Consider the following 27469-nt stretch of genomic DNA (forward strand, 5'->3'; position numbering starts at 1 on the left):
TGGGATGGGGTGAGTGGGGTGGGATGGGGTGAGTGGGGTGGGATGGGGGTTCCTGCCCTGGTGTCACCCCATTTGTGCCCTGCGCAGAGCTTTCAGCCTTATTCTGCCTTGTCCCACCTCGTCCCGCCTCATCCTGCCTCACATTGCCTTGCTCTGCCTCGCTGCCCCCAATGGTGCGGGGCTTCTGGCCCATCTGTGGGAGGCCGCAGCGGTGTAGGTGTAGGTGTTGGTCTGGCGCGTGCAGCCACTGAGGTGGGAAAAGCCCTCCGGCACCGTCTGGTGTTGGTTTGTGAGGTGCCGCAGGTTTGGGGTCTGCTTCGTGAAATTGAGGAATGACAAAATAACATGTTGGGGAGCGTTGCGTAACGGGATGTGCCGTTCAGCGATGCCGCTGCGCGGAGTCGGAAGCGCTGGGGGATGTGTCGCTACGTGCTGCCCCGAGCATCCTGCTAACGCCGCTGGGGGCCCCCGGCCCCAGCAAAACCCTTGGGGTTGGGGCTTTGGAAGTCGGCGTTCAGCTAAAGGAAATAAACGTTATCGCTGTTGATAGAATAACAGCCTCTTGGTAGCTACACCCTGATATGTCCTTGGCCTTAATTCCACCGTGAAAAGTACACATGTTGAACACAGATACCTTTCCTGATAGGAGCTGGAACTTAATCGCCCTTACTTCTAGTCTGTCGTCTTTTACTTTTTGGCGTGGTGCCTCGTGTCCCTCAGATATTTAAAAAATGCATCCAGTGCGTGTGTGCTTCTTATCCTCGTGGACATCTAAGGGGGCCCTTCTCTGCCAAATAATGAAATCAGGATTTTAGTATTTAGTTCTGGAACGACTAAGCTAATGCGACTCTGAGTTCTTTAAACTTTTGAGTTAGATGCCGTGGGATGTGTTATTGGTATTCAAGGTGTGAAATTAAGTGGGAATATTACAGGTCAAATTTGATCCTTGAGAATAAAAAGATCGGGATTATTTTGGCTTTTAAATGTCTCGGAGAATTGGTCTGCGGGCTCATAGCTTTGTATATATAAGATAAATGAACTATTTGTAACATTTAAAGTTGCCTTTGAGTTGTGTTGGCATATTTTCAGGATACATAATATCCTGGAATGGGAACTGCTTTTATATACACATGCAGGAGCACACCAGTATGTGTGCTTTCAAATGGATTTGCCACCCAATGCTCACTTCAGTTTGGGTCCATTTAGCATCTTCCAGACTGTTGTAATTTGTAAATGGGGGGAGAGGGAGAACAACGGGACAACAATTGAACCGCAAGAGTCCAGGAGTGTTTCTTCTCCTAAAATAATCTCAAGTGACCAGAAGTGAAGTCTGGCTAAGGCTTGCAGGAAGGATTTCAGGGAAGCATTGTAAGATGTTGGCAAGGATTATAGCCGTTCATGTGTACTTCTTTCTAAAAAATTAGGACCTTAAACGGGGCCAAGTAGCTTTTCATAAATTTAGATTCATTAATGTAATTGAAAGGCTCTTTTTCTCTCTCTTCTGCCTTTGCTGTTTATAGCTTTCTGGAGTAGTCTGTTAACTTGTCTGCAGTACTTTGGTTGTACAAGTAACATGAATTTGATGTCGCTATCTCTTCTTGAAGCAAAGTAGATCAGAATCAGCATAACGATGTGGCACAGCAACTTGGGATGGAGCTGGAAATCTGGAGAGTGGTCAGACATGTGAACACGAGGCTGTGTGCTCTGAAAAATTCCTTCCCTACCAGTTGCTTGCAAAGAATGCTTCAGATTCGTCAGGCATGAGGTTTTGTAAAAGCAGGATGAGAAAAGATGTTAAAGAAAGAAACTCTCGGCCGCCTGTCAGTGGTTGGGCCCGCAGCCAGATCAGTGGTGTGGTGACACTTTCTAATTGTCCTCTGATCAGCTGGGGGGTGAGAGAGGATGTTTTCGGGATGATTTTTTTTTTTTTCTTCTGAAGGTTGGGGAGAGCAGGCATGCCTTGTCATGAGGGAGAGTGCCTCAGTCTGTCAGCAGCATTGCTGTGGTCACAAATGTCTGCCTTGGTTTAGGGAAAGGAGGCGGCACAGCAGCGTGTGCTGCCAGGCTGGTGCTGAATGAACTACTGGTGATAGAGACTCCACAAAGAAATACCACCTACAGTGGTAAACAGTAGTCACTCTTAATCTTTAATGTCTAAATTCAGGGAACTCAGGTAAAGGTTGGGAATTTGGGGCTGACTGGTATTAAATGTCACTTGCTTTCAGTGATCTTCTTCTGAGGGCATTTGGAAATCAGGAGAGCTGGGTCAGGCGCTTCTCTGGGAAGGCAGGAGCGCTGCTGCAGGGCCGGAGAACAGAGCTGGTGCTTCCCTGAGCTCTGGAGCTGCTCCAGACCCATGCGGAGTGGTGTCCCTTTGATGCGGCCCTGCCTGGGGGAGCCGCACTTTGCGTGGGAGAGACATGGGGCAGCCGTGGCAAAGGCAGGGTTTTGGAGTGAGGTATGGTTTGATGTGGCTTGTGATGCCGAGCCGAGGTGTAACTTCCTCCTTTTGAAGAAGTTCGTTGGTTTCCTTCATATTTCTGTACTGGTGTTAAGTACAGAGCTGGTGTGATGGGCAGCAATGTCTTCCAAAGCTGAGGTGCTACATCAAAAGGTGAAAAGGGCAGAAGTGGAGCTGCGGATAGAAATTTGGACTTGAACGCGCTCAGTATGTCAATATTGTTGTATTCATCATGGGCCTTGTGCATCTATCGGACACAGACTAGAGCCACAACACCAAGGCAGCCAGGGATCGTACACTGGTGTGGACAGACCCGCTGCCTCGCGCTCTCTCCATGCGCTGAGCGGCGGCTGAATGTGCTGACGCTCGGCTCGTCCCCGTTGGCAGGCGGCTGCGCTCGGTGCCTAGGCAACGCGGGTCCGGCTGAGCATCTCCGTGCCTCGCTCCAAGAGCTGAAAATTTTCCATTGCAGGGGAGAGGATTTTTCCTCTGTCTCTAATTGTTTTATCTGGCTTTCCGTCTTGCCCAAGGTTAATGTATCTTTGAAACAGTATAGGGATGGTTTTCAGATATTAAGAGGCCGCGCTATATAGTTTTAAGGTATAATTGTAGGTGGACATTTCTCGAGCTTTTCTTAGAAATGCCTCGGTACAATGTTATTTGTGGGCTTTTCATAATAACGATTTGGTTTCAAAATAATTCTTTTCTTCCCCTTTGCAAAAAGCCGTATGACACAACATAATGAGCTGGAAGTAGCCAGAATATTTCTGTTCCTGCAAAGTCTGAATTTCTGCTGATGCAGTGGAAGCAAAATTGTTCAAATGAAGGTTGTTTGCTGATGTTAAACCAAGTGTTTAGGAGCTTGGAATCACCACTGGGTGTTTCATGCTGCCTCTTGACTTGTGTAGGACTAAGTCTTTGAGATCTCAGCCTGCCTCTGAAAGGCAGGGCGTGCTACAGTAGGGCAGTGATAACCTTCGTAATAGGTACAGAAAGTACTCGCGCTGTGCTGGCTGTCAGATTCTTAAATTACCTTTGATGACTCCGCACCTGGATTGCTGGTGCGGATGGAGGGCCTTTTACTGGAGGCAGCTGGAGCCAGCAAGTGCCCGGGTTTGCGTTGTTTTACGGGAAGAAGTCAAGGTTTGCTCATAAAATGACTCGGTGAAGACAAGCTCTGTGCGTGTGCCCTGATGAATGGCTGGGAGGCAGTGCACAAGCTGGGGTTGGCTTGGAGCTGCGTACATGCTGATGGGCCAATTAATAGGCCCCACAGAACCAGTAATTACTGACCTCACGCAGCAGCCTTTCAGTGGTACTGCAAGCCTTGGTCCCTGTGTTCTCATCCTGCTGTGCTGGCACTGACAGAGCTGGAAGGAGCTGACAAGATGGGGACGACTCGCTGAAACTGGATGCCCCAGGTTGTGGATGGGGCAAGCAAACCCAAGGACAGCAGATACGATTACTGCGGCTGTCCTTCCTCCAAAGATCGCATTTGGAAGAAGGAAGGCTTTGGGGGCTTTATGCCAGAACAAGACTGGTATCACAAGCACTATTGGGTCCGCATTAGAACAGGCCGAGCAGAAACGTTGATTCTCTTCCTGAGGCACAGATGGCTCTGACGACAGTACCCAAATAGCAGCGCGGTGCTGTGATGCAGAAAACTTCAACAGTGCCCGAAACCCTATCAGGAACTGTGGGTGCTGCCTAATTTTATGCTTATCGAGGATGACAGCTTCCTTCTAACAATTGCTCTTTTGCTTTTCACATATTTTTCCAGAAGAACAGCACATTAGCTGCCGTGTGCTTCAGATATACGTTAAGAACGCGATGGCAAATTACCGCTTTAATCTGACGTCAGCCTACAGATGATAATTTAGTACCTTGTCCTGAAGTCGAACTGCGGGCACGATAGGCATCGTTTGATGTCTCTGAGGTGTTAGCTCTTTCAGAAGGTTGGTTCCATTTAAGTGAAGGTTTGAGATTAAATTTGGTGGATGTGTTTGTACCGAAATAATTAGCTTGGTAACAGGGAATGGTACGTGCAAGCAAACAGGGAAAAATTGGGTTTAGCTCAATATGATTGGCCGGTTTTCTGAAGAGAAGCCTGTGAATATTAAACCAAAGGGAAAGTTCTAGATGAGGGAACAATGTGTTGGAGAATCACTTCAGAACTCAGAGAACTAAGTAGTCTCCCAAGGACGAGGGGTAAATTGAATAAAGGCTGATTGAGGCACAGTGAGCAGAGCGGTGAGAGGAGGGCTGGCTTGGGCTCATTCTATTGAAACAAAGCCTTTTACATATTTCATTGTAAATGCCTAATGGTAGTTTCTTGTGTTTAAGAGTGAATAATGATCTAACATCACTGCACAGTTTGATTTGAAAAACTAAAATGGTCTTTCATGAGCTTGATTTTTCCCTGACACATTTTTTTCTAACAGTAGGCTGTTTTTCAGAAACACAGAATTGGAACATGAGCACAGCATGGATGGTGGTGCAGTATTGCAGGGTTTTGAAGAGAAAATAGTTTTTTGGCAGTCATCCTGTCTGAGCCTTCCCTTTTGGGTTCGTGATGGTTTCTCTTTGAAGGCACTTGTGCCAACCATGCTTGCTCATGCTCTAAAAACTTCCTGTAAAGCAGCAAAGGTCTTTGAGGGCATAAAAATTATCCTGGTTGTGTCCCAGGTAATGGGCTTATAAAACTAGCTCTTTTTTTTGTTTTTCATTATTGAATGCATTTCAGCCTGCTGGGGCATGAGAGCAATACAGCCAAGCTCCTGTGAAAGCTTTCTTTTATGGATTACTGAAATTGATAAGATTGTTTTCAAGTGTTTCTGTACTGCTGTTTGAGTACGTGAGCTGTGTGAGATGAGGATGGGTTAATTCTTTGACAGTAATTACTATGGTGAGCCTGTAATTGGCCCCAGATGGTGCATAGGGAGATCACTGAAAGATGAAAAGATGAAATACATAAATATATTTAAAAAATGAAACATTTTAAAAAATGTTAGCAGGCATACTTGTACAAAAGGCCCTTGTCCATTTTATTGTGTAAATGAAATAATATTGTGGTTTTACTGTACTGAATTGGAGTCTGTCTTGTAAGACTCCTCTCCTGTCCTTACCTGCTCGTGTCCAATCTGTACCTGAGCAAGAAGCGCGGTGAAATCGCACTTTTCTGTGTTCCAGAATTAAACTTCTGTAATGCTTAGGCATCCTGGAAGGAGCTCATCTTCAGGGTCTTGGCACTTAATTTATTTCATTATACCTTTAACAAGCACGGAAAGGGAAAGCAGACAGAGTGTGTAAAATTGCTGAGTCATGTATCACCTCCCTTTAGGATTGGAGTCCAGGATTTTATTTGGTTAGAGACGTGTTTTCAGTAGTTTGAAGTGTTTTGAAACAAATGCAGTTTCAAAAGATCTGTTAGATGCATCTCGTGAACCTCAGCTGCTGGGGAGTGAAAACTCCATCTGTCACGAGCATCAGAAGTAACGTCTCAAAGCCAACGCTTGAGGAACCATGGCTTGAACTGTGGATGAGCATTTCACGTCTGCTTACTGGCTCTGTCTGGGTTGGTTTTGACCAGTTTCTTCTACAACGGCTTGCTTTTTTGACCAGTTTCTCCAAAAAGGGACTAAACTTTGTTTGAAGTATGTCGACGGTACAAATGAGTATGTGTATAATTAGGAGGCATGAAATAGGTAACTGTAGGTTGTTGGCACCATTCTTCTTGTAGTTTATTTATAGATCATCTTTGTTTGGCATGGCATTCCTGGAAATTTTGGCTCAGGGAGTTGGACTGGATTTGGGCACCCAAGCTTGAGTTTCCCAGACTTGTCCACTTGTCAGGCGCATGGTTTGAAGAGTATTAGGGACTGGGATTTCTGGAGGGCATGCAGGCAGAAAAACCTTTCTGCAGCTAAACAGGTAGGACCTTGGGAAGGGACATGATAGCTGTGCTTCAGTGCAACTTCTCATATAGGGTGACTTGGTCACAATTTCAAGGGCTGCCCCAAAAGGTGCCGTGTCCTTTGATGGAAGGGTTGGAAACAGTTACCAGGCTGCGGGCTTCATGGTAATGAGAAAGGTGTGGATGTGAATTTATTTTAACTTCAGTGCTTGGATTTCGCTTTCTTTTGTGTCTTGAATAACACTTTCACATGTGCAATCCATGCAATTTAGCTCTTGCTGTCATATTTTCAGCAGATTAAAGGCTGAATGCTATTCTGGCTTCTCCATTACAAAGGGCAGTATTGTCTTTTTATAGCAACTGGTGTTTGTAGCCACTGGTGCCAGAATGCTGTTTTAAGATGGATCAGTTTCTAAATAGGAAGTTTAAGTAGCTTAGCTTTGGTGGTTCGGGTTTCTTAGTTTCCATGGCATTTTTACTTGGAAAAGAGGCTAGTTCTTAAATTACACAATCCCTGGAAAAACTGCATGGGTCAGAATTGTGTGTTCTTTTCTGGCTGGGTATGCTTAGTAACCTGTAACTTGGCTTTATTTTAGTTTTAGGGAGATAAAATAGCTTTGAGGGGTAAATCTGGCATTTCTCTGCAGCTTTGCGTCTGTAGTTGTTAAGCTTGCAGATTACAAAGGGTGTAGGGAAAGCCAAAAGTGTTGCTTTCTTGCACTTTGTGCACAGAAAATCCTCATTGAGGTTGGAGAAACTGCCTTCCCTGGCTGAGTGGCTGCCCTACCTGCTTCTGGTAAGGAAAGGCCAGAAGCTCTGGGAGGCTGCCTTGGTTACTGCCTTGCTTTCTAAGACCAAACGTAGGGGAACTGGGTTCTCCTAGAGGTGCAGAGCTGGTTTAAGGCAGGCAGGGAGGTGGTCCTGCATGAGGAGCAGTGCTGGAACATGATGCAAGTCAGGCTTCTGTTTGTTTTGAGAAGCTGTATTCAGAAGTCCTGCTGGTATCTGCTACAAGATGTGGTCTGCAGCGGTGGGGTTACATTCACAGGTGTGAATGACTCAACTTGTGAGGCAGTGGCTTTCTCCCAGAGTAAATATTGCTGGGGTCGGGTTATATTTAAATGAAGAAACCAGAACTCCGTGTTTAGAGAGTAAAAGGAGATAGTAAAAATACTGCTGATTTTTATTTAAAAAGTCCATTATATACTGATGAAAATGTACTTCTTTCTATACGTGTGTCAGTACTGGAATGCTTCATCTTTCATTTGTATGTTACAGGTGAGACTGGTGTTGGCCAGGAAGGGCCCAGCGCTCACGCTGCAGAAGGGGCTCTCTGTAAGAGGTGCTGGCTTACTCCTGGCTGTGGCAGCCGGTGCCGGGCTGTCCTTCCCCTCCTTTCAGCGTGGGGAAAAAGGTCAAGTACCTCTAGTGTGACACACCTGATGATGTCCTTAGAGAAGCCTGGGGTATTTCAGGGGGTTCTCCTGCACATCCTGGTTGTTTTAAACACCCCTCAGCTTCTTTGATTTGTTTAGCACTAATTTTGAAGAGCTGTAAAACTGGTAAAGGCTTAAAAAATGGTGAAACTTTTTTAGAACTAACTGCTTCCAGCTGTGTTTTGCTTGTCATGTGCCAGTGATGGATGAGCTCTGGCACAGAGCACAGGATTTTCTTAAAAGCTACTGCCAGTGGGTGTGTTCCAGAATTTATTGCTACGTTCCTCCAATAGCCCAGCAGGAAAAGTGTACACAACTTGGAATGGGAGTGCCTGTAACTGTGTGGAGGAGGGCCGCTGCTGCTCTAGTTTGTTGAGCTGGTGAGCAGGTACTTTCCACCTGATAATAAGTATGCATTTTTTGTTGGTGGGAGTCTTTTGTTTGTCTAATGGTAAAAACAGGATTCGATTTCTACCTCGCTGGGCCAAGACTGAAAGCTGGTTAGTTCTGTCACTTTCCCAGAAGGGCTTTGCAAGCTTGTTCTGTATAAACTCTGTTCCAGAATTCACGACTAATTCTGGGTCCCTAGGTACGTCTATTTTGTGTGATGTAGTAAAGGACTTCAAGGAATCTTTTTTCCTTTGTCTGGTGATTTGTTTTTCATTGTCCCAAACTCCATCAGTGTGTCACTGCAATTGCCACCCATTTGATAAGGACAGATTAGAGGAAAATATACTCTGTGTCAGCACTTCTAAGAAGCGCGTGGTTTCTTCTCTTGGCCCGCCCCAGGCACCTTACCCTCCACAAGCAGGATTCGCTTTTTTGGATTTCTGTATGGGTGGGTTGCCGTGAGGTGGTGGCGATGAGCCTGTTGTTGCAGTGCCTGACTCCCAGCGCCCTCGTGGCTTCGCAGCAAAGGCTAGAGACGAAATATTTCTGCTTGGGGACTGAACGCACGTGGAGTCTCAGTGTGGAGGAGTGGATAGCTCACTCCTGTGTTCCTGCTGAGTATTTTTACAAAGCCTCATGCTTGCTCATCTGAGTACGTGTCCTGGAGACAACTTAATTATCATTAGATTGATGAATTTGCTGCAGAGGAGCTTAAGTAACGTTGTTTCGCATAGAAACTTGGAGCTCAGCTTTTTTCTTAGTGGTCCCGGTAAGTGGTGCAGTGAGAGGTATCACAGCCTTTTGGCTTAAAGCTGCGCTTAACAAAAAGATGTTTTTTTCCAGTCTAGTCGTTCTTTAAAAGAGAGCTCGGTTGCAAAGTTATAAGAAATAAGGGTGGAGTGTTGGGAGATGCTATCCAAATTTGTTAAGGAACCTTGCAAAGACCTACAGCATGCTGCTGCCATGTCTTTGTTCCTGCATTTAGGGAAAACAAAACGAGAAGTAAAAAGCAGTATGCTCGCCTGTCGGGTCTCCCCCTCCTGATTCTGTGGCTCTTCCCCCAGTGCTGAAAGCAGTATTAAATCTGCTGTGCTCCACTTGGTTTCTGCTCTTTGGGGAAGGGCTTTTTGTTTACAGCAAAAAACATTTTTGGAGACTTTACAGTGCTAGCACACGTGTAGTGAAGACGACCTTTTCCCTAAAAATCAGTTACCAGAAGAAGTGATTGTTTTCTGTAAGCACACAGAATGTAAGGCTGCTCTCAGCCGTGGCTTTTGGAAGCGCGTTACTCTGGGCTCAGCACTTCTACCCTAACGAGAAAAAAATGCTAGAAACTAGCTTTTACTGTTTAACCTTAATTACATTGTTGTGACTCAAGATAAGGAAGGTTTCAAAAGCATGTTGTGGGTCTGTTTTTACCTTATTTAGAGGTATAATGATCCTGAAAGTTAGGGATCTAGTAAAACAGTTATGATCAAAGAATGTGGAAGGTGTTTTTTTTCCTATCAAGAAACAGTCTGTTGTACAGGGCTTGGTTCCTATTCTGTATGCAGTTTATTTCTACATGTTGTTCTGTATTTCTGAAAATGTTTTAAGGTAACAACACTGGAGGATTGGGGTATCCCCATTTCTGTCTTAAGAGCTCGTGGAGCAAAACACAGCAGAGCAGCTTCATTTCATGAGCCGAGCAGCAACTGAAGCGAACGTTAGAAGCAGTTCTTTGCTGTGCTAATAAATAAAATACTGCTCTGTGTGGACGAACAGCACTGGTTTCCACCATGATGAGCCACAAGTTGTGCAAGAACATTGAGTGTGGACCCAGTTAACCAGTCTCGTGGCCCTGATACCCCAACGCTGGGTGCTCCGCGTTGTTTGGTTCACGTCCCTCGCTGCTCAGGAGTGGGAGACTTGCAGCGCTGGTGACAGAGCAGGAGAGGAGGCTGGCCTCCTGTGCTACACAGGGACTTGTAACACCCTTGTAACTACTGCAGTTTGTAAGGAACGTGGTAAGTTCTTAGCGTGCTTGTTCCAATTGTGAAGGGTCATTCTCTCTGGTCACTGTAATGACTTAGCACCAAGACCTGTGGTGTAATTCCAGATCTGTGCACAAAGCAGGTGTGGGTCTCACCAGCTTTCCATAACCCTTTGACACCGATGTTTGCTTGTTTCTCCATCCCTTTTCAGCTGATACTCATTTCTTTGAGTATTCTTCAAGTTGAGCCAGCTTTCTCTTTGGCTGCTTCAGTGGCTCGTGGATTTTCCTGATGCTGGCTGAGTGATTTTTGCTTTCCTCGGAACCACGGGGACGGCTTCGCTTTGGCTCAGCAGGGTTATCGCGTCCTGCAGCAGCTGTGCTGTGCAGGTAGCTGCTCCGTCAGCTTCCCCTTTGCACTGCCCAGTGAGCTGTGGGAAGGCAGGCAGAAAGCTGTGCCTTGTCTGTCTTGCTGCAAAGCTGACTTGGGTCTCTTGGGAGCTGCGGGTGGCTGCCTGATGTAAAAGGCTGTGCTGGGGGAGCCCGGTTGAAGCAGACTGGTTCGGAAGGCAGCTCTGCATCAGAAAGCCTGCTGTCACACGGGCTTGTTTTGGTGAGCTTGTTGTGCAGGACGGAGTTGCTGCCTAATTGAGAGCAGTGCTCTCCAGAGGCTGCGTTTGTTAATGCAATTCCGGGTGGGACTGAGTGGAGAATCTGTAACGACGTGAAATACCTGCCAAAGGATGCCGTCACCTGAGATTAATTTTAATTTGAAAACTCTGCAAAGATGAGTTCATTGTGGTGTTCTGTTGCTGGTCGCTGTCATGCGTGGATGAGAATAAGATGTCATTACACATCGCTCTTGTTTTATAGATTGGGGTTTTTAACATCTTTTGCTGCTTACTGTGAGAATGATATTGCTCAAGCTATTGTTGTGTCTAGACAAGTTTGTTTGCCTCCTTCGAGTTACGTCAGGTTTTTCTTAAAATGCTCGACGCTTGTGAAGGAATTGCACATCTGCTTTTCTTTTCCAATGTGTTTTTTGAACAAAAGACTTCAGCAAAGGCACTTTAAAGAGTGTCGTGCTGGGGTAAAGGGCAGAGTACACCGAGCCTGAGTTTAGTGTCTGGGAAAAATGCTCAAAAACAGCTAGTGTGCGCTTTTTTCTCTGAAGAGCATTGAAAACAAGCTGGGTATAGAATCAGGCGATGTACTACAAAGATCTGAAATACTACTTGAGAGTTGTGCTGTGTTTTTGGAAGACAAACCCAGCAGAGCTTGTTAATGCAGGCACAGCGAAGTTGTCTTTTCTGATGCGAGTTCCCTCCTTCCTCTTGGTATTCCCGTTCGCCTTGCGGTCATGCCAACCAAGCACTCTGTGTTTGACTTGTGTAGATGTTTCTACCATCTCTCGAAGCCTGCCTAAATATTGCGTAACGGCTATTTCTGTAATATCAGAACTATAAAAAACCCTCGCTTTGTGAGCCCTTGAATGGGAGGTTGTAGCGTGTGATGTGCTGCCAGGCCTGGGTCTTTCAGGAAAGTGAAGTGGTGCGAGCATTCGGGGCTGTGCTCGGTGATCCCATCGAGTGAACGTGGCTCACCATGGCGAGGGATGTTGTCCAGAGCACTTGGGTACCTGTTAAAGAAAACGCTCAGAGCTGCTGCTAATGAGCTCCCTGAAGATGTGTTGGGTAAACAAGGTGCTGTGTTGCTTGTGCCGGGGGTGCTTTTTGCCGGGCAGCGCTTCCTGCAGCAGCAGCCTGTGCAAGGCTCAGCTCCTCGGGCAGCTCTGATGCGGTGGGACCAGTGGTAGAGGACAGGGGTCACTGCAGGTGCCAGTCGGTGTCGGTACCTCGGGGTATGTAGGAAGGTGGCCTCAGGATCAGCGGCTGGGAAGGAGCGCCCCTTGCAGGGGCGATGTGCTGCAGTGCTGGTGCTGTTAGCGGCACAGCTGTGCCAGTGTAAGGCTCCCTCCGCACAGGGTCTCACCATGCATGCCTAGCCCTGCCTCCCTGCCTCGGCAGCACTGCTCTGGCTTTCACTGGGAAATTCCAGGAGCGGTGTAGGCTCTGGGAGGTCCCTGTTAAAACTCCTGAGTCCTAAAATCACTGCCACATTAGACAAGTACAGACAACAGTTCTCCGGCAGCATGTGGCAGAGCCGTGCTGGGGAGCAAAACTGCCCTGAGGTGTGTTTGGGGATGTGGCACCTTACCCAAGGCGAGCTTGGGGTGGGCTCCCATGTGTGCAGGGGGGTCCTGCTCAGCAGTGCTGGGTGCTGCGGGGGTCGGGCAGGGCCTGCCCCTCTCTGTGCTGGTGTGGGGCTTGTAGCCAAATGGATTTGGCAACGGCAGGTGTCTGGGGTGAGGCTGGGAGGCTTTCCCTGCCTGTCGGCTGATGCTGAGGGGGGTGAGGGTGCTCTGGGAGGAGCTGCATGTGATGAAAAATACCAGGAAAGTAGCTGGGGGGGAGAATTGCTGACTTTGTGCTGTTCTTAAGGGCCTTAAAAGCAAAGGGGGAGGAAAAAAACCAACTAGCTGGTGCGTAGCGAGTAAGCCGGTATCGATCTGTTATCCATGGGCGCGGGTAAACATTCCGGGAGCTGAGCTGAGCCGATCGATGCGGTTCTCTGAGCAGTTGTTTATTTCCAGTAATGCCCGCACGGCCGGGGCAGCCCACGGCACTAGCGGTTCTGCTGCAGGCCTGGGGCCTCAGCTCTCTGCCCGAAGGACGTGGGAGGCCAGGCAGAACCAGAGCCGTGCCCAGGACACCTGGCAGTCCCCGCGGTGCAGCAGCAGCTCAGTGCCCTCGGGGGGGCTGCGCTCACAGCACCTGGGGGGGGGGGGGAACGCACCCTAGGCCACGCCCACCGAGCCCTGACCCCGCCCCCCACAGCTCGTTGGCCACGCCCCCTTCTCTCGCCATTGGGCGGCGGGCGGTGGGCGGGGCTGGCCGTGGCGCCCTTCTGGCTGCTCCCCCGGCGCGGCCGCAGTGGGGCGGCGGCGCGCGGGGCTGAGCGGTCGCCGTGTGCTTCCCTCCACAGCCGGCCGCGCTGGAGCCCGAGCCTCGGCCAGCCCCCTGGCTCTCCGCCGCCGTCCCCTGCCTCTGTCTAATGCGCTACAAGGATGAGCCCAGCGTTCGGAGCCATGGAAGTGGAGCACTATTCCAAGGGAGTGTTGCTCGAGCCCTTTGTCCACCAGGTCGGGGGGCACTCCTGTGTCCTCCGGTTTAACGACAAGACCATCTGCAAGCCCCTCATCCAGCGGGAGCACCAGTTCTACGAGACCCTCCCGACGGAAATGCGTAAATTCACTCCGCAGTACGAGGGTAAGTCACTGGCACGTAGCGGGGCTGGGCGCTTCTTCCTGTAGCTGCGAGCGTGCCGTGCTCTCTGTCTCTGAAGTCTCTTCTACAGGAAGAGATTTTAGGGTTTTCTTTTCATGTATTTTGATGTTGTCTGAGGCAGGGTGGAAATGCTTGCCAAGTTGGCGTTTGGGCTGACTAACAGCATTAGAGTAGAGCAGCTCTGCTGGTGATAGCCCATATATCTCCCTTAGGCACAGGTAAGTAGCTAACAGCTTGTAAATGTTCTCACTAATTCTCTGCTGCTTTTTTGTGGATTCGTTTTTTTTGCCGCTTGTTTAATGTCTGTTTACAGGGATCTAATAAGATTGGTTGCTGGTGTTTTGTGTGAGCTTAGTTGTGGTCTCTCTTATTTCTGGATGTGTCCTCTCTCTCTCATTTTGATCACAATAAATACATCTCAGTAAAGTGTCTCGTTAAACGTGTGCAGTGTTGTTTCTGCCATTAAGGAAATGAAAATTCATGGCATTGAGGTAGGCAAGGATCAAGTAGCTGTGATGAGGCTGAGTCAGATGTTATGTAGGAGTGGAAATTCCAGTTCTCCTAAGCGTTGCGCTACTTAACAGAAATACTTCTCTTTCCCTTTGGTATTCCATCCCCTGCTGCCTAGTGATTAATAAATAATGACCGAAGCATTTTTTAAACAGAGTTGCTTTTTAAAGCACACTGACTTTAACAGCTGTAAGGGTGACTGAGTTTTGCATGCTGTTTGTAAAACTGGTGGAAGACTTCAGAGGAGATGTTGCACAGTTATGCTCCCTGCGTGCTTACAGAGACTCTTGGGCACATCGTACTACACGTTCTGTTGGACTGGAAGAAAATGTGGTCATTGAATGATACTTTTCACAATGTAATAGAACAATTGTACCAGCGTGTGTGGCTTCTGGGGGAGTGCGGGGAGGGATAAGGGGCCTTACTTGGTCCTTCGCTGTTACTTTTTCCAGGATAAAGCCAAAGGCCATTTGCTGGCTGGTTTTCCCCCTTTTTTCCTGTTGTCCTTTCCTCTGTGGCAGCAGGACTGTCAGTCAGAGCTTCTGCGCTCCCTGCCCCAGCTACTGTAGGTCTCAGAGCCGCCTGCCCAGCTCAGAAGTGCCAATCTCTCGCCGAGACCTCTCCCCTCTGGCCTAGCGATGAGCTGCAAGAACTGTGCAGATTGATTGATTTGAGCATAAAGAGAGAGGACTGGAAAATAAAATTAAAAGACAATTGAGACGATCGTTATGGCTCCTTCACTAAGCGCTGAAATGTGCTAATGTAGCACTAAAGGCATCTGTCGGAGCGCTCCGCTAAGACTCTTAAGATGCAGTGTAGTGCTCTAGAGACTCTTGAGAGGGAGGATGAGCAAGAAGTGCTTTCAAGGTTCGCCTTGTTTCTGTGTACCACAGTCAGATTTGTTCTGTATTGCGTTCTGTTATTTATTTCACGAGACTGCTGCATTACCAGTATCAATAAAATATATTCCAAAACAGGAGAAAATGTGTAATTAAACGTGGTGATTCTAAGGGGAAGCACTTGGACTAGTTTCTGTTGTAATGCAATGTTTTCTTGTGTTGTTACTCTGCTTGCAAGTCTTTCCTTTCCCCTGGGGTTTTATTAACCAGATCTTGTTTGGATAAGTGCTCTTTGTTTTGCTGCCATGCAAAACGTGCAGCTTTGGGTGTTTTTTTTTTGTGCAGGTCACTTCTCACTGCAAGATGTTAACGTATGCTTTACATCTCACTTAGGGTCAGACCAGTCAGGTTTTTCAAATTAATAAAAGCTTTTTTTTAATTGAAATTGTCTCCTGTTATTATTTGATTCTTACTTCATTCTGCACCAGAGAGAGAAAAGAACTTTTTGTATTGTTGTCTTGTCAATATGATAAATTGTCTTTTGTGGGGTGTCATTTTTGTCCAGGTCTTTTGATATTTGTTAGGTTGGCAGATGAGGTTTGGCCTGTGGCGAGATAGAAACTAAGGACGAGGGTAAGAGAAACGAACCAAAAGTTGCTGTATTCTCCGTGTAATGTTACGTGTTGTAAAAGGCTTGCTCCTCACTACAGCTGTTGACAGCTTCTTATGTTTTCTCTCTCTTCAGGTGTGGTGTCAGTGAGCTTTGAAGAGGATGAAGATGGAAACTTATGTCTAATAGCATATCCGTTAAATGGGGACCACGATAACTTGGAAAACTTAGATAATTCTGACTGTGAACCCAAAAGTAAGCTGTTGCGATGGACTAACAAAAAGACAATGTTGTTAGAAAATGAGAAGATATCTAAGGAATGGGTACGACAGCACAGGAAAGAGGAAAAAATGAAAAGGTAGGTTTGCTAGGGAGAACTGGCCTGCAAAGTGTTAAAGCAGAACGTTTTTCCTTGCCACACTGGGATGTGATCTCCAGAACTCCAGAGAATTCTCCAGACCTCTAGCTTTCAGTTTCTTTTCTCATTTCGTTTTTCCAATCTCAGCGCAGTCAGGTTCAGTAGTGAAACTACTTTCTGCTCAGCCTGGTAGCACATTGAGTCCTTCTTGCTGCGATCGGGTGAGAAGGGCTTTCCAGTGTCGGACAATATGTATGACAAACAAACCACATTTCAGCTGGGCTGGAGGATCCTGCTTTGTCCCTGGTAGTGGTCCATTCCCCCCAGTCATTTACAGTCGTGACCACTCTGAGCTGCGACGCGTTGTGCTAAACCACTGTCCTTAGCGAAGGGTAGACCGTCGAGTATCGCTTATTTCTGCAGACGTAACTCAGATAAAGAATGTGCAAGTAGAGTTACTAAATGTTCTGTAACACGGCTCGGCTGTATGCTAATCTGCACTAATGTGGAAGTAGCTTTACAAAGGTTGATACATTACTGGTTTGGAAGTTGTCCAGGTGTACAGAAAGCAAAACAAAACTCAGGCTAGCTGTTGGTGAAGGTGAGCAAAACAGATCGAAAAGTTAAACCCGCTGATGAACCTTTCAAGGAGCTTGTTTTGGAATTTGACTTCTAATTTGCTGCTTCTGTTTTCTAGTCACAAATTGGAAGAAGAATTTGAGTGGCTGAAGAAATCCGAAGTTTTATATTATACTGTAGAGAAGAAAGGAAATGTCAGTTCACAGTTTAAACACCATAATCCTTGGAGCATGAAATGTCACCAGCAGCAGTTACAACGGATGAAGGAAAATGCAAAACATCGGAATCAATATAGTATCCTTTCCTGAAAAGACCTCACGACAATGGAATGAGAAGGGCTCTGCTTTTTATTTCTTGGACGTGACAGCTAAAAAACTCAGCGCAGGCTTAGCTGTAATCCGGAGAGGCTCTGTGAAGCAGTTGTTCACTTGGTGACTTTGAAGGGATTGCCAGCTCCAAAACACGGGGTTTTGCAGCATGTATAAAGTAGCCAGGCTAAGAAATCCAAATAACTTGATTTAGATCTACGTACTGTGCATTAGTGGAAAGGCTTCATAGTATGCTGTGTTTGGGATCTTCCACAAAACCAGTTATTGGTGTAAGCTTTCAGGGGAGAATAGGAGTTCTGTGGCTGCTTTTCATTGGCAAGAACCGTGAACGTTTGTGTTCAGTATTGGTGGTCTTAAAAACAAGCTTCCTCTTTGCCTTTCCAGCAACTTCTCAGTGTTGCTTTAAATATAAGGGAAGGGATGGGGTGATGCAAGGAGTCATCTGCTTCTAGTAGTCTCCTCATAGTGAGACGTTTTGATCAAGTAAAGCTGGATATAAACTGTCAGGGTGGGAGTAAAGAAAAAAGTGACAATGTGCAAAACCTGAAGCACGCTTCTGGGCTCTGCAGCTGTAGGCAAACATCTCCCCTCTGTGCATTCCTGGGGGGTTATTGCTGTTTGCAGGCTTGTATGCAACCAGTAAATCCTGCAAAGATATGAGTATCTGTATACGTTGGTAAGCAAACTCCCCTGTGTGAGGAGCTCTGGTGAATGAATTACCAGCTCAGGGACTGAAACGGTTCAAAATGGCAGAAAGTACTTGATGGCTGGCATCGTCATCGCTTCACTGTAGGTGATCACTGAATTACCTAGGTACTGGTGTGCAATGGCTCTGAAACAGATATCAAATGTTCTGACGTATTTTTGAACTTTGGAATTTCAGATGTGCAAATGCTTCAGCATTTTTTCAGTGGGGACTGAAGCACGTGCAATCTTCATTTCCCACAAAGGAAGATAAGTGTCCTGCTAAGTAGGCAGTACTTCCTAATTCCAAGTCTGGCTCATCTGCCACATCATGTTGCTGTGTGACCTAGTTATATTTTTCCCACTTAATGTGGAAAATCGCTTGTCTTTTTTTAGAGACCATCGGAGCTGGGAATAGATATCCGCTATGATACCAAGTCTTAGCTGAGTTTTGATAGGTCGCTGTATACTGGCTGTGCTTAGGATGAAGATCGTGACACGAAAATCTGTCTGTGATAAGCTGTATGCTGTTGTGAGGGTTGTTCCTTAACGAGTCAGAATTCATTTTGCTGGAAAACCTGACATCTCGATACGAAGTACCCTGCGTGTTGGACCTTAAAATGGGAACCCGACAGCACGGAGATGATGCATCAGAAGAGAAGAAGGCTAATCAGATTCGTAAATGCCAGCAGAGTACATCAGCTGTTATTGGAGTCCGAGTTTGTGGCATGCAGGTGAGAGGAATTACGGGCAAGGGGACAGGCTTGCACCTGTTTCTCTTGGTGGCTTTTTTTTGGCTTAGGTAGTAATCCTGTGTGTTGCTGTCCTTGAGATGCTGTGCTTCATTCCCTTCCGTGAGGGCAGTGAAGCTTTTGAGTAGCAGCTGAAGGTGACAGCGTCTGCAGGAGCAGCCTGTAGCACCTTCTGCATCACAGTGGTTGTGTTCTCTGAGCAAGGAAGCAGATTCCTGCTCCATAACTGAAAAACGTGTAGTAAAATTATTGATGTGATGAACGTCTTAGGATAGCATAAGAAAGAACTGAAGGTCTGTAGGCACATGTTTTAAATAAAATGCAGAAACTTGCCGAATTATTACCTAGCAATCAGGTCCGTCGTGCACACTTTGCAAAGCCATAGGTCTTCCACTGCTTCAAGTGGACTTGTGAAGTGTTGACAAGAAGTGGATTAATGAGCGTGGTAGAACTATTGGTCAAACAAGATAGTTGCGTGGACTTTCACCTGAGTTGTTTACTTGTTTCTGTATTCCTAGAGTGACAAGTGGGAAACAACTTGTTTGTTTTTGAGGCTTTTCCGAAGCCTCTCTCCTCCCATCCAGTAGATTCCAGGAATGCCAGCAGTGTTTGCTAGGACTTGTTCCACAGCGTGACTCTTGGCATGTTTGGTGTTCAGCTCCCTGTTTCAATTCGGAGAAAAGCAAGAGGCAGAAACAGAATTGTGGGAGCTGCATTTCCGACCACAGTGCTGGGATTTGAGCGGGGCTGGCTTGTCAGTTTGTCTTCCAGTATAGACCTGGTGGAATAACAGAGGCACCTGCAGTCCTTACGGGGTGCAGACGCTTCGGCATTACTGAGCTATGAGATGTGTAGAACACTCCCCTGTAGGAAGGAATCTTCCTGCAGGAACAATTCAGACTTCTCTGAAATACAGAGGGTTATGGGGCACACCTTGTCTTGTAAAGTGGTGGTTGCTGTCACTTAGAGCCCAGCACTCTGGGACTCGTGGTGTGCCTGTGAGCAGAGGCAGGTAACGAGCTGAGTGGCTGTGGTACAAGTCGGAGCTCGACTTTGGAGATCTTGGCCACAGCTTTCCTAATCTCACTTAACCTCCCCATTCTTACATTCCAAGTGGAAAAGCTCAAATCTAAACTGAAGGAATTTTCCACTTCCTCTGTGCCTCCGAGCTCCACAGACACGGCTGGTTGTGTTGTTGCTAACAGTTTCTGTAACTACAAGAGCAGTTTTAAGAGCAGTGCGTTGTCCTGTAAGAGCTCTGCACAGCATGTCTCCCACACCTTGCCCCCCTGTCTTCACGTCAGTGTTGCCAAAAAAATTAACTCTTCTTTTCTCTTGTGTCCTTGAAACATGCAGGTCTACCAGGCAGGCACTGGCCAGCTGATGTTCATGAATAAATACCATGGAAGAAAACTCTCGGTCCAAGGATTTAAAGAAGCACTTTACCAGTTCTTTCATAACGGCAAATACCTGCGCAGGGAACTCTTTGAATCTGTTATTAAAAAACTGACTGAACTCAAGTCTGTCCTGGAGAAACAGGAGTCTTACCGCTTCTATTCGAGCTCCTTGCTGATCATTTATGATGGGAAGGAAAGGCAGGAAGTCGCTGTTGACTCAGACCCGGAGGACTTGGAGGACCTTTCAGAGGAGTCTTCAGATGAGTCAGCAGGAGCATATGCCTACAAACCCACTGCTAGTACTGTTGATGTTCGCATGATAGACTTTGCCCACACAACCTGCAAGTACTATGGAGAAGATAGCGTGGTACATGAGGGCCAAGACACGGGTTATGTTTTTGGACTTCAGAATTTAATAGATATTATTAAAGAAATAAGAGACGAAAGTAGCGAATAAACAGTGTGAATGCACATCGGTAGAAAGCACTATTGTGACTCTTTGTATTCCAAAATTATTGGCCACTTTCTGGTGGTAGGAATCTTTACAGGCTCTGCAGGGATGGTCCCATCAGAGTCAGACTTGTTCGGAGGGCATTTACTTATATTGGTGCTGGACCTAGCACTGGCAAAACTTGGTATCCTTATTTATTTTAACTTTCTTAAACATTCCATATTTGATTACTCAGATACCTCTGTTATCCCTGTGTGTATACGTTCCAATAAAATCCTTTTTGTTCATTGTAAGCGCTGCTTCTGTCGTTGCTGCTGGCTGAGGAAGAGGCGAAGTTCCGAGATCTTCCTGGGTGCGTAATGAAAGGCAGCGTAAAACCAGCACGGCTCCCCTGGCTCGTTACGCTGCGTGCGGAATAACATCACTCCTGGGCTTCCTCTCAAGAACGATGAGCGAGTCCAGTGGAGAGCTGCCAGCCTGGCCGGGGGCCGGAGCACCTGCCTTTGAGGAGAGGCCAAGGAACAGGGCCTCTGTAGGTCAGGGGAGGAAAGACAGCTCCGAGCAACCAAACGCACAAGGGCTGCACGGAGACCTCCAGAGGTCTCCCGGCCAGAAAAAAAAAAGTGACATTCAGTGAGAACTTGTCTTTTAAAATAGCCAACAAGCTGTTTCCAATTTCAGGACCTTGTAAACTGAATCCCCTGCTGTGTAACCCGTTTCTATATACATTTCCTTAATCTAGGCTGAGCCAAGACATACGTAAGAGACTCCTGCAGGATTAGCTGTTACAGCAGCTCCCAGGGCAGGGCTGCAGAGCCTGAAAGTTACCCTAAGGAGCTTAAAATCTTACTCGGGACAAATAGGTGGGAAGAAGTGTCAGAAGGTGAGAAGACAGCGAATAACGGCAACAAAGATAAGAGCAACTCCACTTTTTCTTTTGGAAAAGGCCTGTTTGTTTATCTAGCCGTTATTTATCCAGCCGTTTTTCGCTGGCTGACTTCTCCCCTTGGGCAGCTTGCAAGTCACCGTGATAGCGCAAATGGGGAGCAGGCTGTGAGGAGGGCGCGGGAGCACAGAACGCTCTTGCTTACTGTGGTTGTCTGGGATAAAGCAGCGAGGGCATGCAGAAACGAAGGCTCTGGGGAGTCGGGGTGGTGCTGGGGTCCTCCCACTGGCCCGTGATCTGCCCACAGCCGTGCCAAGGAGGGGGCACGCAGGAAGGCTGCGGGTACGGGGGCGGGAGGTCACCCTCCTGAGTCCCTGGGTACCCCTCAGTGTCTGCAGGGAGCATGTGATCGGCAGGGCGACGGCCAGGCTGTTGCTATCAGCTTCTCCCGTTCAAAGTCTCTCTGCTGGCTGTCCTGTGCTCTTTTGTACTTTTCTAAGAGGTTTTTTACCTTTACTCTTGCAACATGAGTTGGTGACTGCTTTTCTTGTTTGTTCCATAGTACCTGTGCACAAACTGGTGTCAGAATTAAGCTGTTCTTACACTTCTCAGTCACCCTGCGATCCTGTGGCTGCCCTTGAAGGTGGGGGGATTCCACGGGGCAGGTTTGTCCATCACTCCCTTGCCATTTTGTGCTTCGTGAGTTGCCCCTGAGCTGTGAAAATGCCTGGGGAGGAGCTGGGGCCGTGGGCTCCGGGCACCTGGGGTTGCAAAATGCTTTGGGCAGTGATCAGCGAAACTTCCGCCATCCCTCCGCGCTGTTCCCAGGTGTGAGTCAGTGCCGGGAACCAGGAGGGGGACTGGGCAGCAGGGGGAGGATTGCTCGCAGCAGCGTGACGTTTCCTTTCTGGTTCTGCGGTGCCCTCTGCTAACGAGCTCACGCCGAGCCTCCTGGCAGCCGCTGCAGTCACCCAGCGCCGCTGCGGGATATAAATAAGCCTGCCTGTGCAGATTCATCTGATACACGCTTTGACTTTGTGGTCTGAAATTAGCAGGGATAAAGTCCTCTAATGTACTTGTGTTACGTATGAACTCTGGAGGGAATTCATAAAATCCGATGAGAACAATCGCATTTGCTCTGATGCAAGCTGCCTCCGCAACAAGCCCTCTTTGTTCCGCTGCTGGCAGGCAGGGCTCTGCCCGGGGAGCGGCGTGACGGGGCTCCAGCCTGCCCTGAGCCCCGCGGAGCCCCCAGCACTTGGGGTGTGTGGTGGCAATCATCTGGGTGCGATGGGTGTGTGACAACGGGGGGGACGGACCTCGCTTCTGCTTCCCGCTTCAATCCTTTTGCTTGCCAGAGCAGCCAAAACGTGGTCAGGGAGAGCAGGGACAGCTCTTTTAGATGCTTCAAAAGGAGCAAGATCAAAATGCTGGGAGGTGAATGGCCCTCGCCTGCCCGTCATCTAAGCCCCTTCTCGTGCTGGTGCTTGGCCCGGCCCCTGTCCTCCAGGGTTAACGCGGGGGCGACCCAGACAGCGAGCTCTGAATGGAACATTATCCTGCAAAGTTCAAGAGCGCGGCTGTTTTCCTTCCATGCTGCTCTGCACAAATTCCTCCGAGCGGTTCCTTGTGTTTGTAGAAGGGGAATTACATAAAGCCGGGCCTCGGCAGCGGGGCTCCTGCTGGCACCCCTGTGTGCGGGGGCTGTCCTGCCTTCCCCCGGGGCCGTGCACGCCCGGAGCAGACACTTGGCCTGCCTTGCTCCCTTGGGACCAGGGCGGCCGACCTCTGCCCTGGAGCTGTGTATTTGTGCGAGGCTTTTCTTCCAGTACTGCTGTTTTGCTCCTGTTTTTCCACCATCAGCACAGGGCCGATGCTGGCAGGTGGCAGCGGGCTGACCTTGTGCTCTGGAGATGTCCCCTCCCGGCCCGAGGGACGCCCACGTGTCACTGCAGGTACCAGGGAGGAAACCCAAAGCGGAACAGCCCCCTTCCCGTGGCTGTAGGGCACGCAGAGCTGTGGACCGAGCGCTGCCTTGGCCGAGGGTGATGCCGAGCGCACGTCCCTGCTCCCCTGACCCCTTCCTCGTGGCGCCGCCGGCTCCCCGGTGTCTGGTCCCCTCCCCGGCTGCTTCCTGACGCTCGGAGGAGACCCACCTTTTCCTGCCAGCCCTCCTGAGCACCCCGCCTTCCCTCCCCGCTGCTGCCTGATGGCATCTCGAGGGGCCAAGCGAGGTGCAGCGCCTGGTCCAGGAGCTGGGCACCCGCAGCCCCGCTGCCTCCCCGCACGATGCTGCGCCGGGCTCACAGGGACAGCTCATTACACAAATAGGTCACTTTTAGCCCAAAAACTGGGGCAGGAGGCGGCTGCTGGGAATCCCCGCGGGTCGGCTGGATGGAGATGAATCGCATTCCTGTGGCCAGAGCTGCGAACTGAGCCCCACTTTGACAGCGGGGACCTGCCAGCCGCGTGTCCCTGGCACTCGTGGCCCGAGGAGAGCCCGGCAGGTCCCTGGGCTGCAGAGGAGGTCCCATGGCACAGGGTGGCCCCATGAGGGGTGCTGGGGCCAGCAGGGCCAGGCTGCTTCCCCCGGCTGGGTCCATGCCAGCGGGCAGCACCAGGCAACACGGTGCAAGAGCAAAACATTTCCTGGGCACTGCGATGCCCGCACGAGTGCGCGTCCCCCCGGCCTGCAATGTGCTGAGCACGGCCAGGCGCAGGGCACGTCCTGCTGTGGTGTCTAACGGTGCTGGATTCAGGTTTATGTAACCGGGGTGATAAAACTGGTTTCGAGCCTTTTCCACAAGACCATTAACTGGGAAAAGGAACCGCTGCCTGAAGGCAGAGCGAGGCGTCAGGCTGCGCCCCGGCCAGCAGTGCTGCCGATGGGAACGAGCTGGGGCATCGCGGCTGTGCGTGGCGAGCCCCGAGGACATCCACAAGCACCTACACCCGCAGCTGTAACGCCATCGCAGGGCTGGGATGTCTGCCTGCCCACACGTGTGTCTGTCTGTGGCACAGGGAGCTGAGGGTCCTGTGCTGGTGCGTGCCCCGTGCCGCAGCCCGGAGTCCCCGGGGCAGGGCGGGGAGGACACGGAGCAGCGCGTGTCCCGGGATGGGAGCTGCCAGGAGGCGAGGCTGCCTTCCCTGCATTGTATGGAAATGAGGGCGAGACGAGCGGCCTCCCGCAGCCTTCGGCCTCCCGGAGCCTTCCCTCGCAGCCTGCGGCCTGGCAGAGGCAGCGCAAAGCCCACACCGAGCCCCGCACTGCGGGCTGGCAGCCGCCACGCCGGGCTGTCTGCGCCGGGCTGACAGCTCCTCCCGGGGCCATGGGCTCTGTCCCACCGCCTCTTCTCTGTCTGGGGCGCAGCTGCGTGGAGCCGAGGGGTTGTTTTTCCGAGCAGAGCTGGCCAGCCGAGCCGCTCATCACAAAACCTGCGGCGTGTCCGCGCGTGCAGGCAGATCCCCCGGCTGTGCGCGCCCGCCGCGCTCCCTCCACCCGTCCGACCTTCTGTCTTGGTCGTTTCTAGGAATTGCAGCTGTTGACAGCAGCTGGATGTTCCTTCTCAGAGCCGAAGGAGGGGCCCTGGGCCGCGGCCAGGCCGTCCATAGGCTCCGTGCACAAGCGTTGCGCAAGGCAGCCCCGGCCGCTCGGCTCCATGCTGCTGCTTCCCATTTGGGGCCCCCCAGCTGCCCCGCACGGCCCCGGTCTGGCTGTTCCCCGCTGCTGGCTGTGTCTGGGAGCTTCTGCCGGGGATTTGGGGGAGCAGAGTCCCACGGGGCGCACAATGGGGCCTCACGGGGACGGTGGCAGGAGCCAGGTGTCCCTGGTGGGCATCCCCCTCCTGCCATCCCCTCTGGGGTGCCCACCAGCGGGGTGGCCAGGACCGGGGGGTGCTGAGCCACCTGCTCCCAACCCTAATGATTTTTTCCATGAAGACAGGCTGCTGGGATGCCCGGTAACATGAGGCTGGCGGAGCAGCATCCCGGTGCCACCTCCCGGTGCCGTTCACGGTCACCCCCCCCCTTCCTGGTGGCCTTGCCCGGTTTCCGGAGCCCGGGGTCCCGCAGCGCCTCCCGCCGCGCCTGACTTTTGGCCCAGAGAGGCCCCGCGGGAGCACAACAATATTTGCGCACCTAAAAGTGGAAGGATCGATCCCGCGGCCGTTGTGCAACTTGTTGACGAGCGGGCAGTGCGGAGTTACAGGAGGGCACGCCGCGCCGGCGGGTTTGCCTTGCCATCGTATGAGTGCCCTTGTGCAACGCGTCCCATCCGGGCACTGCCGCGGCTTCCCCGGGACCGCGGCTGCTGCTCGGCACCGAGCCCCTGCGGGAGCAACCCCCTGCCTGTTAGGGGGGCTCCGGGGGTGGAGGCAGCGGGGATTGAAGGCCTCGGGCCTCCCTGTTCCACATCCAGGCCTGGGGACCGTTTTATCGCCTTTTCCCTCGGATTCCTCCCCGCGCCGCAGGGTGACGGCGTTGGTCTCCCCGGCTTTGAGGGCAGCGGATGAAAGTGCTGTTATCTGGGGGCTGAAGGGCACCTCCCGAAGTCACACGGATGACGCAGTGGGATCCTTGCTCGTTGCCCCACCCAGCCCTAGATAAATCACCTGCGGCTCGCAATTAAGAGCCGGTTCCTCATCAGCACGGGCAGCAGCCGCTCACCTCGCTCTCTGGATGCCGTCAGAGGCTCCTTGCCCTCAGTGACCCGCAGCCCGGTGCGGGTGCAATGTGCTGCCCTGCGAGCCCGGCACAAAGCCCCCTTAGGGGTCAGTGGGGACCAGCCCAGCCGGGTGTCCCCACCCCACCGCGGTGCCCTGGGGCAAGGAGAGGGGCTGCTTCGGGGCACCGTGGGGTGGGCAGAGCATCGCCTTGGCTCCCCCACCCCGGCGGAGGAAACCCAGGCCCCTTCCCGGCGTGCTGACCCCAGGCAGCGCCCGCGGTGCTCGTGTGGGAGGTGCGGGCCTCCGCGTCCCGGGGCTGCCTTCGCCCCCCGGCACACGCCGTGCTGCTGGCTTCGCGGAAACCAAGCGCCCTTATCCCAGTGCAAACAGGAGCTGGGCCGCATCCCCTCACCCCGCCGCCTGCGGGGCAGACCTCTCGGCCCAAAGCGAGCCCCCCAGCAAACGGAGCCGATCCAGAGGCTCCAGCACTTCTCAACCATCCCGGAGACCGCAACGCCCGCACCGCCTGTGCCAACGGGCGCTGGGCACCCGCTGCCCGTCCCGGCCCCGTGGGGCTAACTGCAGGAGGTCTGCAGCGAGCGGCGGTGCTGAGCAGCCACGTAGCGGGTGCCGCGGGGCTCCTGCACGCCCAGCCCGGGGGGGGGGGCCGTCCTGCTCGGCGCAGCCATGCCAGCCGCGACAGGGAACGCGGAGCCCTCTCGGAGGAACACAGGACAGATTTAATATTGGCCAGAGCAAGGAAACCTCACCCTGGAATACAGCTAATCTCTACGGAAACACCAAACCACTCCTGTTCTGAGCGCTGGCTCTCCACCTATTCTTTCTGTGCCCCCGGCTGGCGCCGGGCGATTTCCATGGCAGCTGGCAAGGGCACGGGGAGCCCGCGGCCCCCCCAGCTGGGTGGTGACCTGTGCCCCGAGGGAGCACAGCCCTGCCGGGACCCAGTGGGGTCAGGGCAGCCCCCGCCGTGTCCCAGCGAGGTGCTGCTTTTCCAGACGCGTCCTAATTACCTTCCCAAACATCCGTCCTCGAACGCGGGTTGGAAACCGCCCCGGAGACGGCTCTGCAGCACCAGGGTGCTCTCCCACAGCACCAGGGTGCTCTCCCAGCTGGCTGTCGCCGTGCTTTGGGACAACGCACACAGCAGAGGGGTTTTTTTGGGGGTGTCCCAGGCCGGAGGGCACCGTGCGTGCCCCGGGGCCAGGCAGAGGCGCCCCGTAGCCGTGCTGTGTGTCCTCCCCGGCCGGCGGTGCTGCAGGCGGGTGCTGAGGGCTGCACAGCACCGTGCCCGGGGGCTGCGGCGGGGCCCGTCCCTGCAACCCGCATCCCCTGCAGCCCGCACAGCGCTGCACGCAAATCCGCAGCCGAAATGCGGCGGTGCCGATTCGCGAGCCATTGGTGCCCTCTGCTGAGCAGCAGCCTGCTGGGGAGCACCTGCACCGTGCAGCTGGGAGCTGTGCGTTGCTGCACCCCTGCACCCTGCAGCCCTGCGCCCTACATCTCTGCACCTGTAGCCTACAGCCTGCACCCCTGCACCCCATATCCCACACCTGCACCCCTGCACCCCTGAAGCTGCAGCCTGCAGCCCTGACCCCTCCATCACCGCACCCCTGCACCCGACATCCTGCACCCTGCACCCCTGCACCTGCATCCTGCAGCCCTGACGGCTGCATCTCTGCACCCTACGTCCTGCACCCCCGCATCACTGCACCCCTGCAGCCCCAGCACCCTGCACCTTACATCCTGCACCCTGAGCCGTGTATCCCTGCACCCCACCCCTGCACCTGAACCCGCACCCTACACACCTGCACCCTTGCACCCCCACCCTGCACCCCCAAATCCCTGCCCCCTACCCCCAAATCCCCACCCC

General features: G+C 51.2%; 1 protein-coding gene across 2 annotated transcripts in view; it reads left to right on the forward strand.

The window, feature by feature from the left end:
- Positions 1–20321, forward strand: part of IP6K2 (inositol hexakisphosphate kinase 2) — a 20775-nt gene extending 454 nt beyond the window's left edge. Inside the window, exons 2-6 of one of the 2 annotated variants that reach the window (XM_035337420.1) lie at positions 13218–13501; positions 15614–15836; positions 16534–16709; positions 17987–18162; positions 19537–20321. In XM_035337420.1, the coding sequence (XP_035193311.1) occupies positions 13300–13501; positions 15614–15836; positions 16534–16709; positions 17987–18162; positions 19537–20034 (1275 nt within the window). In that variant the 5' untranslated portion in view covers positions 13218–13299 and the 3' untranslated portion in view covers positions 20035–20321. Of the gene's footprint in view, positions 1–13154; positions 13502–15613; positions 15837–16533; positions 16710–17986; positions 18163–19536 lie in introns of those variants that run through there. The other variant, XM_035337421.1, reaches the window with a different exon arrangement.
- The last annotated feature ends 7148 nt before the right edge of the window (positions 20322–27469 follow it).

Source organism: Oxyura jamaicensis, chromosome 12, assembly GCF_011077185.1.
Source record: "Oxyura jamaicensis isolate SHBP4307 breed ruddy duck chromosome 12, BPBGC_Ojam_1.0, whole genome shotgun sequence".
Lineage (NCBI taxonomy): Eukaryota > Metazoa > Chordata > Aves > Anseriformes > Anatidae > Oxyura > Oxyura jamaicensis.